The sequence below is a fragment of the Stegodyphus dumicola genome, chromosome X2, assembly GCF_044657685.1.
Source record: "Stegodyphus dumicola isolate Sdum_Otavi_A_Nest chromosome X2, ASM4465768v1".
Lineage (NCBI taxonomy): Eukaryota > Metazoa > Arthropoda > Arachnida > Araneae > Eresidae > Stegodyphus > Stegodyphus dumicola.
This window is the reverse complement of record NC_140781.1, coordinates 13859539-13881040: the sequence shown is the minus strand read 5'-3', so window position 1 is coordinate 13881040 and position 21502 is coordinate 13859539. Positions and strand designations below refer to the sequence as shown.

Sequence of the window (21502 nt, the reverse complement as noted above, 5' to 3'; positions counted from 1 at the left end):
AAAGTTAAAAGAGTGCACAATTTTTAAGTGAAAATAGATCGACGTGTACATGGATAAAGTCAAAGGAGTGTGCTATGCCATTTTTGTGCAATTCGGGGATTTTTTTTAAATGAAAAGTCGATGTGTACATGGATACAGAGTTTGTGAAATTGTTTATATTGTTACTTCGGCTTTGCGATTTTTGGCGTAAAAATCGCCGCTTCGCAAGCCAAAATAACGAGTCAAAGAATTGCACAAAATCGGTACCTATGTACCGCTCAAAATCACCAAGTTTCGCCAAGGGGTACCCTAAATTATACTTTTACCGATACTACATTTAGTAAGGAATTATAAGCTGAATAAAATAAAAACATCTGCCCTGAAGATAAGGATAGTGCTGACAGATCAACTTCCAGTTCATTGCATGCCGCGACTTCCCCCTCTCCCCGGCAGTGCAGCGTGAAATTGATAAACAGATTTCAGAATGGTTACAGAAACAAAGGATATGCCTTTATCCATTTTTTGCAGCAATTCAACTTTTTGTTTGATGGACATCGAAACATACTTTAGCTTTGTAGAACCTTTACATATTAGTAAATGTATATCGGAAATTCTATTTGACATAATCGAAAGTTCAAGCTTACTTTTATAAAATTGCTCTAACAGTCTGCAAAAAATAGTAAGCCGGATCCAATTCGTCTAATATTAATGTAAAATTACTATGTAAATGTCTTGGTAGGCTAGCATCCGATGCGGGCCAACTAAAAGCCCAGCGGGGTACAGTAGTGCGGCGGAGCAACACCTGTAAAAGTCACTGACGAAGTTCTGGTGCTCCGTCCACTTTTCCCTGTCCCTGTCCATTACATGTTAAACGCGCATGCATAAACATATTATGCGCGTGTGTAAACATATTATGCGCATGTGTAAACATATTATGCGCATGTGTAAACATATTACGCGCATGCGCACATGCATATGCGCATGCGCAAAAGTATTGCGCGCATGCGTTCACGCATGTGCAGAAAGTTTGTAGCTTTGAGGTCTGGATTATAGATCATTCCAGATTATGGGTGTCCGAATTAACGACTTTTGACTGTATACACACTATCTTTTTTGTTTTTTATCTTTCGTTTAATAAATGGGCAATATGAAAAATTCACATTTGTTTTGCTTCTGAACCTTTATTTGCCAAAACTGGCATTATCCTTAACTGTTTGACTGCTACGCGGTGCAAAATCGCTGCGTTCATTTGTTTCGAAAACCGCTTGCGCTGCGAGTTTTAGTGTGTCTTTGTTGCTCCATGGGTGTGAACGTGTTGGCTTTAGTTTTCCACATACAAATTTTGATCGGAGGTCAATCGGCGGTAAGCTAACGTGGTTGCCGCTGATTGGCCGATGACGACAAGATCGGCGGGTTGGCCTGGCCGAGTATTATATATGTGTACGCCGGTATCGGCGAATGTCTTGTTCTCTTGTGTTATTATGAGTTAGCATAATGCTAGTTTGCTTTCAATCAAATGATTTTAAATGTAAAGGCTACAGTGTTAGCTCTTTTATTTTAATTTACGGAATAAAGCATGAATTTTATTTAGATTAGTTTTATTTAGCTTTATTTAAGGGAAGCAAAGTATGCTTTGCTTTTATCTCCACTACCAACAGGGTTATGGGCCCAGCGCCAACAGCTAATCAGTCATCGAGTTCAACTCAGCATTGAAGGAATGTAGGTGAAGAGGGCCGTTATCCACGAAAAGAAGCTGACCTGTCTTAGAAGTTTGTTCAAGTCGTTGTGCTCACACTTAATTGAAGATGTCATTACTACCTGAAGGTTTTGAGCTGTTAAACCATGACAACTGGGATCGATGGAAAGTCGATATGAAAATGCTGTTACTGGATAGAAATTGTTGGAGCTTCATAGAGGACAAAGAAGAAGAATTTAATAAAAGTGCAACAAGGTGTGAAAAGCAGGAGTTCACACTGAGAGAGAACAGAGCCTTCACTACATTATAGTATTATGGAATTAAAACTGAGTTCAGGCCGCTGATACAAGAATGTTCAAGCGGTAAAGAAGCATGGGAAGTTCTACAGAAGCAGTTCGAACCCAAAACAAGAGCAAGGATAATTCAGTTACTGGATGAATTGTTTAGTATTAGATATACACTAAATGAAGAAATAGGATTATTCATCGCGAGGATAAGAATGACTGCAAAGAAGTTGGCTGAAGGTGGTCACAACTTGGCAGATCTTTTTAAAGGATTCCAGGCAATAGGGAGATTATCCCAGGAATACTCCGGCCATTGTACAGTTGATCTATAGGTGGAAGGACGAAGATTTTATGCTGGAAAGAATTGCTGAAGAACTGGTAAGGGAAGAAAGCCGACTTCGCCAAGTAAATGCCGATTTAGAACACAGCAAGGTAAGCGTGTTTAATACTATTAGTTCAAATGCAGGGAAAGATAGAGTTGAAAATAAAACTAAATCTAAGAAAAAAATGGGGAATATGAGAATAGGACCTTGTTTCAGATGTCATAAATTTGGGCACTTAATCGCTCAATGTAAAGAAAACGTAAGTAAAAACCAGAAGTTTAAAATAGACGATAAAAATGGTCAGTTTAAAGATAAAGAATTAATGTTAGTAGAAAATTATGTAACAACTGCAGATAAAGGAGGTAACGCAGATAAATGTTAGTAGAAAATTATGTAACAACTGCAGATAAAGGAGGTAACGCAGATAAATTTAATTGGGTCGTAGATACTGCAGCTACAACTCATTTCTGTAATAATAGAAATTTAATGACAAATTTCGAAGAAGTAAATGATATACGTATGTCTTTAGCTGTAGGAAATTGTGAAAGTAAAGTACTAGGAAAAGGTACCGTCAAATTTGCAGTAAAAGTTGGCAATTCAATAAATTGGATTGAGTTAGATAATGTGTTATATAATCCAAATCTAAGAAGAAATTTGTTATCGGGAGCAAGGTTAGAAAAGGCAGGTGCTCATTTTGTGTTTTCAAAAGGGAGCATGTGGATATACTTTAATAATTGGGATAGATTATGCTACGCTAAATGATATGACGGACTTTATCACGTAAAACCATTTAGATATGCAAGAGATAAAAAAGAGGATGGTTACGCTATGGAAATTGGAAGGTTAAATAAAGTAGACGATGCAATGCTATGGCATCGGAGATTTAGCCGCGTAAATTTTGATTATATTAAGAAAACTAGTAAGAATCAAAGCATGAAAGGGTTACCAGAAATTGGAAAACCAATGGAGAGGTGTGAACCGTGTATTATTGCTAAATCTAGTAGAATAACTTTTAAACTGTTCCGAAGAGATCGGATAAACCATTGCAGTTGGTGTATTTAGACATTTGTGGCCCACTACCAGTTCCATCTAAGGGTGGGAGTAAATATTTCCTTGCTATTGTGGATGACTATAGTAGATTAGTAACAGTGTATTGTTATGAAAAATAAAAATGAATCGTTCTACAACTTTAAGAATTATCATAGGCAAATGGAAAGACTGACGAATAGAAAATTAATAAGTATACAAACCGATAACAGTGGGGAATTCTGTAACAGGCAGTTCGAAGGGTACTTAGCCGAAAATGGAATTAATGTCGAACGCACAAACGCGTACACCCCAGAAGAGAACGGTATGTGTGAACGTTTTAACCGAACGGCATTAGACGCAGTTAAAGCTATGCTTAGTGATGGTAAAATGGGAAAGAATGGTGGGCAGAAGCTCTTGGCTGTTTCATACATACGTGAAACAGAGTATGTCATAAAAGCAACCGAACCCCTTATGAAATGTTCCTAAATAGAAAACCCAGTGTTGTTTATTTTAAAATATTTGGTTGTAAAGCCTATGTTGGCGTGCCAAAACAGATTAGAAATAAATTACAAATGAGGTGCAAAGAAGGAATCATGGTAGGATATGCGAAGGAAACTAGGGGTTATAGGATATGGCTGCCAGAAGAACGCAGATTAATAGAAACCTGTAATGTGAAGTTCGATGAAAAACTGTATGCAGCAAATGGCATCCTGGAACAGAAATCAAAACCTAAATTTAAAAGACTAGAGGAATCTGAGCTATTAGCAGAATCAGATGAAGAACAGGAAATTTCTAGAGAAGAAATAAAGTTGTCAGATGACAAATCTACTCCGAAAGAAGTATCAGGCTTAAACTGGCAAAGAAAAGCAGTTAAAAGGCCAAATGGAACACGTACAGACATATATTATTATGTAGAGGGAACAGACACCCGTTTTAGATCCTATAATGATATTGAAAAGTATTGTGAGGCAAGAAATATTAAATTTGAAAAAGATAAGTTCGATTTTAGTGGAAAAAACGAATACTCGGGGAAAGTTAATTTTGTAGAACAGGAGACTAGCTCTGTGTCTGAAGAGGCAAATTCCGTAGAAATTGTTATCCCACAAAATTTTAAAGAAGCACGAAAATCAGTAAATGCCGAAGAATGGGATAAGGCAATGAAAGAAGAAATTGACACAATGAAGAAAAGAAAGGTTGGGTATTAGACAAAAAGCCAGAAAATAAAACTATGATAGGAAACAAATGGGTCTATACGCTAAAAAGAAATGAAAAGAATCAAGTGGTTAGATACAAAGCACGTGTAGTAGCACAAGGATTCAGGCAGAAAAGATGTGAAGATTTTGATGACGTTTACAGTCCTGTAGTAAATTTTTAAATCATAAGATTATTTTTCACTATCCTGGTATGTTTATATGAATGGACTAATTGTCAGTTAGATGTAAAGAACGCATATTTATATGCAAATCTAAATGAGAAAATATATATGACCCAACCAGAGGGATTTATCGAAGAGGAAAATAAAGTGTGTTTATTACACATGGCCATTTACGGTCTACATCAAAGTGGCCGTGAATGGTTTTGTGAATTTGAAAGTACTTTAGAAAATCTACATTTTAAGAAAGTACAATGGTGTAATTGCGTTTATAAGAGTTCAAATGTAATTCTCTTGTTATATGTAGATGATATTGTGATTTTTAGTAAAGATCAATATAGTATAGATAAAGTAATTTCACAGCTGAGTAAGTTTTTTTTATCTTAAAGTATTGGCAAAGCTAAAAGGTTATGTGGAATTGAATTCTTAGAGAATGAGAATGGGGTTTTTATACATCAGCAAAAATATATCAAAGAAATTTTTGAAAAATTTAAACATATCCAGATACCAATAACTTCACTTCCCATATCTAAAGGCACTATTCTTACAAAATTAGATTGTTCATCTACAAATGCGGAAATGCATACATTACTCTTTAGAAATCTGTTGGGATGTTTAATTTTTGTAGCTAACAGGACAAGGCCTGTTATTACATATGCAGTGAATATCTTATCACAATTTCAGGAGAATCGTGGAATTAGGCATTGGGAAGCATTGTTGAAATTGCTTGGTTATCTCAATAGTACTAAATTATATAAGTTAAACTTATCGAAGATTAAACATGTAAATTTATATTGTTATTCAGATGCTGATTATGCAAGTAATGGAGATGACTGCGTATCCATATGAGGATTTATATTATATTTAGATGAAGTACCAGTAATCTGGAAAACTGTTAAACAAAAATTCAAGAGAATGTAAATTATTTTGCAATAACAAGTATGCCATTGATTAATCGCCGAACTAAGCACATAGACGTAAAATATCACTTTGTTAGAAGACTAGTAAATGATGGAGTGTTTGACCTTGAATTTATCACCAGTAAATTAAATACTGCCGACTTATTTACAAAAGCAGCGACTGCTGTTAATTCAAGAAAGTTTTGTTTAGATGTTTTCAGTGTTTAAAGACAATAAGTGTTTTCGTATAATAGAATTGAACTATGAACTTCTGTGTAAGTTTTGTTTTTGTCTTTGCATGAGGAAAAGAGGGTCGTTTGTTGGCTTTAGTTTTCCAAATGCAAATTTTGATCGGAGGTCAATCGGCGGTAAGCTAACATGGTTGCCGCTGATTGGCCGATGACGTCAAGATCGGCGGGTTGGTCAAGTATTATATATATGTACGCCGATATCGGCGTATGTCTTGTTCTCTTGTGTTATTATGAGTTAGCATAATGCTAGTTTGCTTTCAATCAAATGATTTTAAATGTAAAGGCTACAGTGTTAGTTCTTTTATTTTAATTTATGGAATAAAGCATGAATTTGATTTAGATTAGTTTTATTTAGCTTTATTTAAGGAAAGCAAAATATGCTTTGCTTTAATCTCCACTACCAACAGAACGTACGTAGTCTGACTATACGCGTACTTTGTAACACGAGTGCATTTGAAAATAATGAACTACGCCGCGGTTGTCGAGACAAATGAATGCAGCGCTTTTACGCCACATAGCAGTCAAACAGTTAATTTAATGGGCAGTAGAGTATTTTACTTTCTACATCCATTGTCGCTAGTTGTAATCAGTGGCGTAGCGAGAGGGGGGCAAGGGGGTGCATGATGCCCCGGGCGCCGCTCGTACAGGGGCGCCAAATGGTCTCCAAACAAGATTTTCCGGAAAATTTCAGTTTTTATTTTGATCGATTTCTGGAAAATATATTTAAAATTAATAACTATTGTAATATAATTAATTATTTATTTTCTTGATTTGTGTAATAAAATGCTTGCAGTACATCAACCAAAACGTTCTTTCTGACCACTTTATTTCTCCAAAGTAGAGATATATATTTAAACGAAATGCAAGTATATCTCTCGCTTTTTATTTTAAAACGATAACACGATCTTGTCCCGAATTTCTCAAATATATCCAGTTTCCAAATTCCGATTCCATAATCTGGAAATGACATTTTTTGAGATTCGTAACGCTTCCGCTACAATGGATTGCGTTTGACTCTCCTGTAAACGTCTGATGGCCTTCCTGGCTACTGATTCAACTAAGTCATCTTGCTGAGACGTCGTATATTCACTGCTACGAAGCATTCAACGCATGTGAATTGTTTTTAATCTTCTATTACAAAAAGGAATATTGCAGGTCGTTCCTTACTCCTTATCTAAAACGCATAGTTTTCGACGTCACAGACTAAATTTGCATATTCCCAACTTTGTAAACGTTATAATTTTCCTTTATAATCTCTTCTATTTTCTTTTGTTCAAAAATGTTATCGATTATATGGTTATTTCATACCGAACCCACAATACACCCTAATTGTTTTGAGCAGTGAATGTGACTGCATGACGTTACTCCGTAGTAGAAAAGAAACAGAACCTAAAACTCCACTGCAGATCTATAGAGAATATGTTTTTCCAAACCTAAGAGTCGCACTTTAAATACTACTTACTATGAACGTTCGTTCAGCAAATTAAAATAAATTTTCACATATTTACAATCAACGGTGGGACAAGATCCCCTAAGTCATCTAGCATTTTTAAGTGTGGAAAGAGAAAAATTTGAAAGGATCTACTTTGATGAAGTAAATGATAAATTTGCTTCTAAATTTTCAAGGTAAGAAAAATGTATACATAATAATTAATTTTATTCATGTATTATATTATTATTAATAAATATAAGAGCCCGACCAAGTCGAGGTGCACGTGATTGAAGCGAGATGAGGACAAATTAAAATTTTTAAGTTGGCTGGTGGTGTGTCTGACAATTTGAGATCTTTGGCACTCCAAGCATGATGGTGTCCAGTTGGCTATGTCCTTTTGCATGCTATTCCATCGAAACGTTGCTATATCAGTTTCCTTGAAACCTTGATGCCAGGATGTGACAGACGATGTAACTGACTAAAAATGGCATGGCGAAACACTGAGGGAACATAAGGTCGAAATCTTGAATCCTGAGCATCACAATAAAGTGATTTTCCAGGTGACAGCTGCATAGGCTGCAAGTTGAGATTGGTGGAAGATTTGCTTTTCAAGAGGGTTTGTAGTTCTGAATCCCGGTGTTGTTCATCCGCAAGGGCAGCGAAGTTTATTGGCGAAGGAACGGCTAGTTCTTCAATACGAGACAAGATGTCTGCTACAATATTCTGCGAACCCGCAATATAACGGATATCTGTTGAAAATTGCCCTATGAAGTCTAGGTGTCTCATTTGACGAGGAGAAGCTTTATCCGAACGCTGCTGAAAAGTATAGATTAAGGATTTGTGATCTGTGAAGATCATGAAAACGTGTCCCTATAGCATATGCCGATAATATTTGACAGCTTCATAAATTCCTAATAATTCGCGATCGTAAGTGCTGTATCTGGTTTGTGCTAGTGAGAGGTTTTTAGAAAAATATGAAAGTGGTTTCCATAATTCTTGACCTTTTTGTTTTAAAAGTGCTCCTATACCTGTCGTTGATGCGTCAACGTGTAGAGATATTAGGTTATTTTTTGGAAGCAGAAGAGATGAAAAATATGCAACGCCTTCGCCGGGAATCGAAACGCGGACCTCTGGAGTACTGGCCCAGCGTGCAGAACCATTACACCATGAAGGCACGCTAGGAAAGCGGGAGAAACACCTTATAAACTCCCCATTTTAAAGGGCGACTGGGGTTTTTAGGGGCCGCAATCGCCAAATCCTGGGTGTGGAGAATCCTCATTCAACACCCCTTTTATTTTGGGCGCCACTGTAGAGACATTAGGTTATTTGGAAGCAAGAGAGATTGAAAAAATAGCAATCGCCTTCGCCGGGAATCAAACCGCGGACCTCTGGAGTACCGGCCCAGCGTGTAGAACCACTACACCACGAAAGCATGCTAGGAAAGCGGGAGTCCCTCTCCTTATAAACATAGAGTGATAATGGTTTAGATGCGGAAGGATACTGCAAATTTGTTGCCGAAATTAAATCATTTTTGCATTTTTTTAACGCTTCGCGAGATTCTGCGGTCCAGGTTATAACACGTTTATCGTTTTTCTTGATTCCAACCAAAAAGGAATTTAGAGGTGCTTGTATGGTTGCTGCATGAGGTAAGAAACGTCGATAAAAATTGAGCATAGCAAGAAATCTTCTTAAGTCGTAAGTCCTTCACTGTAGATGGTTCGAGCATATCGCGGATAGCGGTGACTCTATCTGGAAGGGGTCGAATCTCATCAGAGGAAATTTCATGACCAAGAAAGGATACTCTTGACTGGCCAAAAACGCATTTGGAAGGATTAAGACTGACACCGTACCTTTGAAAACGTTCAAAAACTGTTCTCAAACGTGAAAGGTGTTCTTGCTCTGAAGAGGAGGCGATTAAGACGTCATCAAAATAAGGTACACAAAAGTCGAGGCCATTTAGCACCTGCTTCATGAAGCGTTGGAATGTTTGAGCAGCATTGCATAAGCCGAAGTCATGACCGGAAACTCAAATAGTCCAAAAGGCGTAATAACCGCAGTTTTTGGAATATCAGCTGGCTTAACGGGCACTTTGTGATACACCTGCTCAAGATTAATGGCTGTAAAAATAGCTTTTCACTCGAAAACTTGCAAACAGCCTTGAATGTGAGGGATTGGGTAACGATCAGGAACTGTAGCTGCATTTAACCGGCGATAATTGCCACACGGGCGCCAGTTACCATTTCGTTTCCGAACTAGATGGAGCGGACTGACCCTAGAACTTTTTGAAGGACGGCAAATTCCCTGTTCCATCATGTATTGAAGTTCCTCTTTGGCGGCTTTAAGCTTGTCCAGAGTTAAGCGTCTTCGTTTAGCGGCAATCGGAGGTCCGGTAGTTTCAATATAATGTAATACATCTGCTTGGGTTCGGAAATACCCATAACTGGGCGCGTGTTTGTAGGGAATTCTCTGAGAAGTTGATGCCATGGGGGAGTTACCCGAAATCAGTTTAATGCTCAAATCTTGACTATTGCGAATTACTCCCGGATAAGTTAAGTTGGTTGTGGAATCTATCAAACGGCGATTTTTAAGATCGGCAAGCAAAGAAAATTTTTGAAAAAATTCTGCGCCAATAATAGAACTTGAAACAGTAGCAATAGTGAATGGCCATTGGAAGTTGTGGTGCAATCCTAAATCAACAGATATCAGGCGTTCACCAAAAGTTTGAATAGGAGATCCATTTGCTACATAAAGTTGTAACTTGGTAAGGCGCTTTTGTTCGTGAAAATGTGGTGGAACGACAGAAACATCAAAAAACAAGAACGACAAGAAACTTAAGCCCGAATTCTTTTCGATGAGAAAAAGGCGTGCAAAATTCCAGCCGCTGTCGTTCACAACTTCAAGCAACGGCCCTTCTCGTTTCCCTGGTCGTTATAACGACACGGTGGGCGGCATTTGTTTGCCTTGTTTCGAAATTTGTGGTGGTAAAAACAAATATCCAGTCATGAAAAATTATAATAAATTCATTGTTACCGGTGATTTTAACTCTAAACATCCAAGCTGGGGCGCAGGAGATATTGATGCAAGAAGGCGATTGGTATTTGACTTTATCGTCTCTAATAATATAATTTTACTAAATGATTTGATTTTTCCTGCAACTTTCAAATCTACCATCGGTGAGGTATAGACTGATCTTGTTATGACCTCACAGGTTTGTCTATCAATTCTGGAGCTCTGCAAGTTCTGATGGATGAGAGTCTTAGTGATCATCGTTATTTGCAGTTGAATTATGATGAAAATATTCATTGTGCTCCTAAGATTGTTTTAACAAGAGATGTCCACCGGATTACAAGGTATTGTTATAAAATTGCTCCGATAATGCATAAATTTAAATTAGTTTATTGAAGTGTGAGGACTCTGATACAATTGAAAAATTTTTGAGGATCTGTCTATCTATGTTAAAAAGAAGTTACGAACAAAACAAAAGGGAAGTAGGCAGATTTCGTGGTGGACTCCACAACTTACTTGTATGCGACGCCGGATACGTGCTTTGAGGAAAAGTTCGCAAATTTTGAATTTAACGGACAATATATACGTAATGAAAGGAAAATTGCATATAAAAAAAAATTGGCAACTTATAAACGTCTAATTTGGAAGAAAAAATTTGAAACTAAGAAGAAATTTTTTCTTAATAATCTTTATTATTATGATGGTTTTTATCGAATTGCCTCTGAAAAAGTGAGACGTGCTGTTGCTCTGTATAATCCTCAGCACGCTGACAGTTTGATTGAACTCAATAGACAGAAGCTTTCGCAATCACTCAAATTGGGAGCACCTTAGGATATTTCATTAGATGAGGATAGACTTTCTGATTGCCATTGGATGACGCTGTAATTACAGAGGCAGAGATCAGAAGTGCAGTTGAACAAATAAGGCATCGAAGCGCTCCGGGCCCGGACTGTTTTAATCCTATATATGTTCAGATTCTAATTTTTACATATCTGGATATTTTTATATTGCTTTTTAATTACTGTTTTAAATTTTGTGTGTTTCCAAGAAATTGGAAAATCGGTCGAGTTGTTTTAATTCCAAAGCAGAATGACAGATATAGACCAATTGTACTTTTGAGTGTTTTTGGAAAAGTGTATGAAAGAATCTTGGTTGAGAGATTGAAGTTTTACTTGAATAGTAGAATGATACTCAGTCGGCGACAGTATGGTTTCACAACTGGCTGTTCTACATATGATGCATTATATGATACTATTGACTTTATTAAAAGCAATAAGAGTTCGCATCACGTAGTGCTGCTGTCCTTGGATGTTTCGTCTGCATTCGATTCAGTGTGCTGGAACTCTATTTTACAAACCATGATTAACCTTAAATTGCCAAGGAATTTGATTCAATGTTATAAGAGTTATTTTAACAATCGCAAAATCTTGTTTAATGCTTTTAAGGATGAGACTGCAGAGATAGAACTATTTTAATAATTAATTAACTATAGAGATTTTCATTGGTTGTCCGCAGGGCTCCTTCAGTGCTCCCCTGCTCTGGAATATCATATTAAACAAATTTCTTATTTTGGAATATCCCAGTGATGTTAACTTTATTGCATATGCAGATGATCTTGCTGTTCTGATGTATGGTGCATCATTGGAAAAACTCGAGAAATCATTTGAGAATGTTATGTTAAAACTGGAAAACTGGAGAATCGGCGAGGGTCTTGAATTCAACTTAGAAAAACTTTTGCAATCATTTTCCCGCGGGCTGGGATCAAAGTGAGAGCTCCACAATTTAGATATCAAGGAAAAAGAATAAAGTTTGTTGATGTTATTAAATATTTGGGAGTCAAGATTGATTGCAAGTTGACCTTCTCAGATCATTTTAAAACAATTCATCGGCTCTCAGATGATATGTTAATGTTTTACAGGAGATCCTTTTTCTAGTGAGACACTTTGTAACAAATCATGCATTCTTAAAGATATTTTGAATAATGTAATTATCCCTAGAGTTTTCTATGGAATTGGTGCCTGGGGATCCAGTGCCGGGGATTGGTCAGGTTGAGGAACAAACTCGATGCCATACAGAGGAGCTGGTGCTTAATGATTACAAGATGTTTCCGTACTGTCTCAACTGAGGTGCTCTGCGTTCTAGCCGGCACGCCGCCTCTTTCAATTTTATATAAATTATATTTTGAAAAATTTTTGTTTAGAACTGGTAGACTTGATTTTAAATTGTATAAAGATATTTTGATTACAAGGCATATGTTTGAAAGAATTAATAATATTTTGGTACATCCTTCTGGTTTATGTGTTTTTGAATTTGATTGTAAACTCCCAATAGTCGGAGAATTGGATATTTATGCTGACGGGTCCAGGCAAGATGATAAATTGGGTGCAGCATTTGTGATTTATCATTATGGAACTGAAATTGAAAATAAAAAATATAAGCTTAATAATTATAATTCTGTATTTCAATCGGAATGCTGTGCTTTACTTAAAGCCCTTCAGTGGGTTAAGGAAATTTTGACTTGTGTTAATTCTATTCATATATATACTGATTGTATGTCTTTGCTTCAATCCTTGACCTCGGCCTGTCCTACTAATTTATTAATATTTGATATTAAATGTCTATTGAAATTTTTGATGCAGGATATGTGCATTCATTTACACTGGATAAAAGCGCATGTCGGCTTTGTTGGAAATGAAAGGGCCGACGTGCTGGCTAAAGAGGCGAACACTAATGATGATTGTGAATATAAATAGAAATTTCTGGTTTGAGAAGTTATGCAGTTAGAAACATGAAAATTTTTATAATGATATTTGGAATACTACTAGATGGAATGAATCAGAGAGGTGCGTGGGTCTTTTGAAGTATATTAAAATTCAAAATGGTATGCGACCAATTAGTAATATTGATTTAAACCAGTTTTTAACTGGGCATGGAAGATTTCCCGCGTACCTCTCGAGATTTAATTTACAAAATTCAGACTTGTGTGGTCATTGCCATCAAGTTGGTAACGCAGATCACTTCTTGAATCATTGTTCCTTATTGGAAAATTTGAGAAAGAAATGTTTGGGAGATAAGTCATGGAACTTGAAAATCGTAAAAACATATTCTAAATGTGCAATGGATTTGATCAATTCTAATATTGAATTTGGAATATTTGTTTAGTATTGTGTATATTTATCTTTTGATTATATGTATTATATTTTCAGTTATGAGTATTTATAGGTTTACTACTAAAATTTTTTAATTTTTCTGTGTAGTATTTTATTTAATGCATTGTGGATGTTTTGTACATGCGGTATTTCGAAGAGATGCAGTTGATTGTTACATAGATATGGCTTTGCAAATGCTGAGAATCCTGATGGATTACCAGATTTAAATTATCGAAATTAGTGGTTTTGAGTTTTAGGATTTTGATTTTTAAATTTTAAATTTTATGGAATTTTTATATTTTTTAATTGTAGTTTTTGATTTTAAAATGTTCTGAAATTTTAAAGTTTTAAAATTTTTTCTTATATTCTGTTCTTAATGGAGTAATTACTAGGGTTTTAATATGATACATGGCAATCTTAAATTTTTCCAGTTTCGGTTATTGGCAGTCCTGGAGCTTCTTTTCTATGATTATTAAGGATAATTAATACATTTGAATTCAGATAGTAGTAGGACTATTAAAGTAAATTTTTAAAATAAATTAATAGTTTAAATAGAATTATGATTTTACAAATAATATGCTATTAAAGTAATACTGTAGGGAATTCGGTTTGACCTTCTGCAGGTTATTTAAATTGGGAATTCCTCGATGGCTGTGGACCGCCTGTGCCTGTTCCGAAAATTCATGTGAATGAATATTTCTTGAGAGTTTAAGCCACTCTGTTTGCTCGTGGAGTTTTTCATTGTTTTTGGATTTTGAATGTTGGTGTTGTGCTACGTTGTTTGTATGTCTCTTCCTTATTTTTAGTTCGTTAATTAACCTCCAATTATTTTTAGATAATTAGCTTCTTTTTCTCTCTTCTTTCCTTTTTTGGTCTTGAGGGGGTCGACCTTTCATAATCATATGGTCATGGGACTAGGAGGATTGGGTCTTCCCTGTATTATGACTATTATGACTTGGAGGAGGAGGGCTTTGATAACGTTTCCTCAGTTGGCTACAGCGTGTATTTCGACCACGTGATGCGGAGCTGTTGCGCTGAAAAGGTTCAGCTTGGATGACTACTAATTGAGCAACCTGTTTGGACAGATCATCAATATAAGCTTGTAACACTACAATACCTGGACCAGGAGCCTGCACTGCGTGTATTTGCGCTGGTATGGCCATCTCGTGAATTTTATCAGCGATTTCGGGAAGATTTTTAAGTGGCTCGCTACTGGCCGCTAAAATAGTTTGCATGTTAGATGGGAGTCTATTCATCCATAATGTTTTAAGAATGTTATCCGTTAGGTTACCGGCGACTAAATCTGACATTTTAGACAGCAAGTGAGAAGGCCTCATATCACCCAACCGTAAATCATGCAACAGCTGCTATATTTTAACTGTCTCGGATTCTTCATAAACAGAAATTAATTTTTTTTTAAAGATTTGTAATTGTCCGTCGTCGATGGATTCAAAATTATTTCATGAGCTGATTGCAGTACCTCTGATTCTAACGCAGCGATCACTGTATAAAATTGAGTTTCGTCGGCAGTAATGTGACTCAAATGCGCATCCAATTGAATGAACCATAACGATGGGTCTCGGCGAGAAAAAGGCGGTGGCTTAACTGCCACTCTCGCCAATTGCGAAGCAGCATCGTTGTCAACCACTTTAGCTCAATCAAATATGCACAATAATAATATGTATAGAAAAATAATGAATATGTATATAGTGACACAGTTTCTTGGTACTCGAAATCAGAGAAATTGGAGGCTCAAATGCAGCAGACGATACATATATCCGCTGAAATTATGACAGAAATATGTTGACTCACCGGAATGCGGCAAAAAGCTTGAAATGACAGGTGAATGTCTTACTTGCATCTCATCACACTGGATAACTTACTGCTGCTCAGAATTTAGACATATAAACTCCATACTTGTGCAACATTGAAGGTTGGCATTCGTAATAAATACGTGTCGCCAATTATGGTAGTACAATTTTTTGAGACAGATCGTTAAACAATTATAACAATTGAATGGAACAAATATTATTTTTGTTTTTGGTTGCTATGGGTTATCAGACTGGCAGAGTTGAGTTGTAGTAGGTAAGTTGCCACATATCTGTTTATCTATAATGTATATTAAACTTTTAATTGTTTAAAAACTGTACTTTTTAAAAACACTTATATAAATATGTAAAATAAATAACACCTTTTTAACTAATTCTAGATCATCGTAGGTCAGATTTTTCCGCCGACACACATGCATTTCCGAATCCAAGGTTAGTGCAGTTAGGTAGTGACTAATCTTTATATATTTTTGAGTATTTTATGGCAGATTCAGCATTTTATTATTATTTGCATTATTTTCTTATTACGAATATATTCTATACATTATATTACTGAAAGTTTTTTTTTGTGGGGAGGCGCCAAAAAGTTATTTTGCCCCGGGCGCCAGTTACGCTTGCTACGCCACTGGTTGTAATATATTTATTGTATTTTCATTGCACAAAACACTGTATTTACAATACAAAGCGCTTTATTTGTATGCAAAAGAATTAATGAAACTAAACATTTTTAAAGCTGCCTTAATACATATCAGTAGATGATTAGGGAGTGGATTCTTTGAGAATATTATTGTTATCAATATTCATGCTTGTTCCCATTCTGAGAAAAACTGGTCATTTTGGTGAGATTGTTGCTAGAAGAGTGTTCGTTAGCAAATAGAATTTCGTAGTTTGGAAAAATTTTTCAGCTTTCATGTATTTTATAATATGAAGATCTCATGCTATAGGAGCTTTTACTAGTTTTGCTTTTGTTTTAAATGAATTCTGAGCAGAATGACCTACTGGCATGCAATGCAACTTTATTTTTTAATGCAGGTTTGTAATAAGTTTTTTTTCCTTAAAAAGGCAGACCTGTGTCAGATGCTTCTGAAATGCTAAGAGTATTTCTAAGAATTAACTGAAATTGGAATTTTCATAATTTTGAAATTAGCATTCTTCTGTTGTAACGTATTTTTCAGTATTTAACAAAATAACAGGTGATCTTCTTAGTAAAACATAAATTTTATTTTTAGTTTATGGAGATAAATAATTTAAATACAATCTTTTAGTTAAAAATTTTTCATACATCTACTAGCTGGTAAAACTTTCAGAATTATCATTTTAAACAATTTCTTACGTTGCTGAGCAACAGTTACATCATACAAATATGACATTGCCATTTCAATAATAAATATAGTTATTTGTTAAATAACAAAATATTACAACTTCTCCCCCTCCAGATACCCATGTCAGTTTGACGATTTTACTATCTATCTTCACACCTGGTTGGCGATAACAGAAACAATTTTTGCCGTTATGGCAATACAATTTAGCTGTAATACGTCGAGATGACGTTGATATCTACCACACACCTAGATGGTGAGAACTAAGAAAAGACTTTTGCCAGTTTGGCAATACAATAAAATCCCATTACATCAGTTTGACGTCACTATTTATTTTCTACACGCTTGCTTGGCAACAAATTCAAACATACATTAGGAGTTCTTTTTTCTTATAAATTCTGAGATGGCTTACACATATCAATTATCAACCTAAAATTTCAATACGAATAACAGTAAATCTCCAATTAATAATTTAAAATACTTTTTACCACAAATATAAATTATGATTTATGCCTAAAATTTTTAGTATCAATTATTTTACACAAAAATTACACTGTTTAAATATAATTCTGGAATGAAATATTTAAATTCAATAAACACTTTTTTATGAAACCAAAAGTTAATCTTATCTTCGGAGATCAGCAATATCCTGTTCTGACAATTCTTTGCTTGGATGCAAGTTATAGAAACACAGAAGATAACTGTTTAATGATCCGCTTCAAAATATCTAGCTTTAAAATGGCAGACTTCTGACATCCATTTCACCTTGAAATAAACAAATCGGCAATTGGTATTAGCAAACTTGTTCTAAAAATTTCAGCAACTTTCTGGGATTAGGAGACCAGCACCATTGAAATTGATAATTGCACTCCTAATTTCCAGTATCTCAGTGGAACCTCCAATTTTATAAGACTGTAAGGTATTTTGCAGTATTTAACAAAATAACAGGTGATCTTCTTAGTAAAACATAAATTTTATTTTTAGTTTATGTAGATAGGTAATTTGAATTCAATCTTTTAGTTAAAAATTTTTCATACATCTACTAGCTGGTAAACCGTTCAGAATTATCATTTTAAACAATTTCTTACGCTGATAAGCAATGCTTATATCATACAAATATGCATTGCCACTTCAATCATAAATGTAGTTATTTGTTAAATAACAAAATATTACAGTGCATTGCCAGAAATACCAGGGAGAGGAAGTCTCATTTAGAATAGCAATGCCTTCCCACTAATAAATGCAAGCAGCATCTGGAAAAAACTTGAATAGTGCAGTGAAGGTAGCAGATTATCATAGAGTAACTTAAAGGCTGTATTGTTGTAGGTGCTTGCATTATTAGTCATAACATTTTGCAGATACAAGCAAAATTTGGATTTTTATGTTTCACCATATTTTAGTCATCCTAGATAATTTTTAAAACAGTGTATGGGTTTCGATTGAAAATAAGCAAATTTAGCTATTTTCTTAAAGGAATATAACTTGCAATATGTATGTATATAGCAAGTGATATATGCATATATATTGCAAGTGATATTCCGTATAACTATTTCTGATGAACTGTTTGTACATTTTAAAACTGTGGCTATCTAGTATGTTGCTGCTTACTAATGTACAGATTTGGGTTTTATGTTCAGTGTAATGCTGAATAAAGTCTGCACTTATGACATAAAACATGAAGTGTTAAATATTTAAAAAAACTGCTCTTCTATAAACTTTTCCTGATAATAGGGATCTTTAAATGAAACTTTCTTTTTTAGGCAACACATTAATAGTTCTTAAAAGCAGTTGGTAAAACAATAATAATAAGAAATTGTCCATAAATAAAATAAAGAATGTTACATATTGCATATTTTCTTTCAGTTTCTTTCCAAATGTGATGCAAGCTCCATTGATAGTCATTGGGAATGCAGTGTTTGAATGTTTAGTGTACATTAAAATATGTAAGAAACCTCATCGAAAGTACAATGTAGCTTCTTCATCATCAGTTACTCTCACCATTCCTGGAACAGAGCCTCACGATGCTGAAAGGAGGAGGTAAGTTTTCTTTTTTCTTTTTTTTTTTTTTTTACTTCACTTTCATTATCTATTAGTTCTGATACACATCAAGGCTAGTGTATAGTTAAGCTAGAAAGAGAAATTTACTTACATTTTGCCTGTATAGTACAAAGTCCGAGATCCAGATGCTCAATATTTGGAATGATCTAAAATCTGGACCTCAAAACTAGCACTACCACCAACCTCTTTTTTTTGGAGGGGGGGGGAGGATATGCTTTACACGTGCACATTTGATTCCCCTACCCATTAAAAAAAAAATGGAGAGTCCCAATTCTTAATTTTGCTTCACCACTAAATGAAATGCCTCATTATTGAAGAAACAATCATTTTAGCATAAATTTATGTGATGAATAATTTGACTCTGTAGCTGCATATTTGCTCAGCATACACCTCAAACCAAAACATTCTATATAGAAACATTGTTAATTTTATACCAACTAATATTTTATATCCCCTGATGCCCATCCTGGTGAATTATTATTTATTATATGTGGCTTTCATCAGCAACTTGTGTAATGACTCGTGCAGCGATGCCTAAACATTTTTATAATATTATTAATTGAATAACAAAGAGTACGGTAAACTTTTCTGTTGCCATTGCTCTTTGCAGTGATTACAGATTTAAGTTAAATGCGCTAAGAAATGTTGACGAAAAAACATTTAACAAAAATTTCTTTCCATGTGCTAAAATTAGATTTTGTTAATGACACTTACGGGCCAAAAGATTACATTTAGTGCTATTTGAATTAAAAATAACTGATTTGTTATTCACGTAAACACAGAACTGGCGCCAGAGCTTGTGTGGTCGCACAGGTGATGGAATTTAGAAAAGACAATTTTTTTTTTTTAATTTAGAGAAGCTCCGAGCAACAAAATTAAGGGCTGACAAAAGTTTTTAGAATTTAGGGAAAGCACTGTGACCCAAAATTAGGGGCGGTAAAAATTTAGAACGTAGGGAGGTGCTTTGTTAGCAGAATTTAGGACCCGCAGAGACTGCATCAGGCGGTAATGTATGCCTTCGATAAGTATATGTGGAATTTATTTACTCAGAACTCGGATAAGCCTTAAACATGTGCAAGAAATACACGTGAGTATATTAAATTACTAAAATAATACAATTCAGGCTTAATTGTCTCAGTGCACATTAGAAGCAAGATGGAATTTAGCGAAACAACTTGTCTTTTGTCTTTAATCTCATGATAGCTGATACTAAAGCTGCTGAACTAGTATTTGCAGATGAATTTATTGAACTCACTAATAATTAAAAGTTATATAAAAAAATTTACAGCATTGATGAAACTGGTCTTCCGCGAAATACCTTGGCATACCTACAGAAAAGGCTCCAACTGGTGTCAAGGATTCCAAAGCAAGACTAGCAAATTTAGCATGTATAAATGCTGCAAGAGTGTAATTTTTTTGTAATTGGAAAAAATACACCACCTTGAGCATTTAAAGGAGTAAAGATTTTCCCTGTTATATATCGTACAAATAAAAGAGCATGGATGACACAAGCGTTAATGAATGATTGGTTTGAAAATCATTTCATACCCAATGCTTGGCAACAGTTAAATTCGGTTGGTTTACCTGATGACACAAAAAATTATCCTAATTGTAGATAACTGCTTAGCTCATACTTCACTTTTATTGAAAAGTAATGTATCCACATTCTTTTCTCCAAACTGTATGTCCATCATTCAGCCTATGAATATCGTAATAGCTTATACTCTGAAATGCAAATACAAAGAAGCATTTTTAAAATCCATGTCAAATTTCTTGAATAATGGAAAGACTATTCAAGAACTTTCAGAAGTTATTTATTGCACATCATCATTTCTATCATAAACAATAAAAATATAGTGATAATTAAAAACTGTATATATATATATAAACAATCTTTGTATATTTATGGCATTTGCTTTGTGGTTTCAGGGCAAGACCACTGAGCCACTAGAACAGGGGTGGCCAGGCTCCTTGATAGTCTGAGCCATTTTTCATAATTTGAAATTTTTCGCGAGCCGCAATTAAATACGTATTTAAAAGGTATGCAAAAAAGTATTAAAATATTTTTTTACAGAAATTATATTTATTGAAAACATATAAATAAAAGTGCAAAATACGTGTATTGAATTAAAATATTAAAAATTAAACACATTTATTTTACTTCTCTTGATAATTCTTTAAAATTTGGTGAATAATTTGTGACAGCAGTTCTCAGTATTTCTTTGAGATGCTGGTTAAATTAATACTAATCAGTGTTTGGATTTCACGAATTTTAAATGGAATAAATTGATTCACATAAGTACGTTGTTCCGAATATTGAAATAATTCGACAAGCAGTCTTTTTTAATTCAGGATATTTTGATTCTGGTACAAAATTCCAAAATTCAGTAATCAGCATTGATTTGTATTTTAATTGTAGAGCTTGATCCTCTTGCATCTCTATTAATTTTAAACCTCCAGATGCTTTTTGGGTCATAATTATATTGGAAATGGAAAACTCACTTTGAATTATGTTAATTTCAAATGGATTCAGAAAAAAATCAAGAGACGATGGACAGAAATGAAATTTGTTACAACGTTGCACTTAGTCTTTCATATTTATGTCTGTAATTTAAAAGAGATTTTGAAACACATACGGAACAATAATAATTTTTAAAAATATAATAACACAAAAATAAAACGGGAACTGGGGTACATTTATGGAGAGCCAGAAATAATCCTTCAAAGAGCCGCAGGTTGGCCACCCCTGCAAAAGAACATTGTGTCACAATACTCACAGTCCTCTAGAGGCTCCGTGGTCACACCCTGAAACCACTGCTGAGTGTTAATATTTATTTTTGGCATTATTTTGCATATGTAAACTACATATGAAACAT

General features: G+C 34.7%; 1 protein-coding gene across 2 annotated transcripts in view; it reads left to right on the top strand.

The window, feature by feature from the left end:
• The window catches only part of LOC118194739 (transmembrane protein 115), a 40373-nt gene that overhangs the window by 13529 nt on the left and 5342 nt on the right, over positions 1-21502 (top strand). The window contains exons 2-3 of one of the 2 annotated variants that reach the window (XM_085808763.1): positions 15630-15681; positions 18432-18605. In XM_085808763.1, the coding sequence (XP_085664889.1) occupies positions 15630-15681; positions 18432-18605 (226 nt within the window). The remainder of the gene's footprint in view (positions 1-15629; positions 15682-18431; positions 18606-21502) is intronic. The other variant, XM_085808762.1, reaches the window with a different exon arrangement.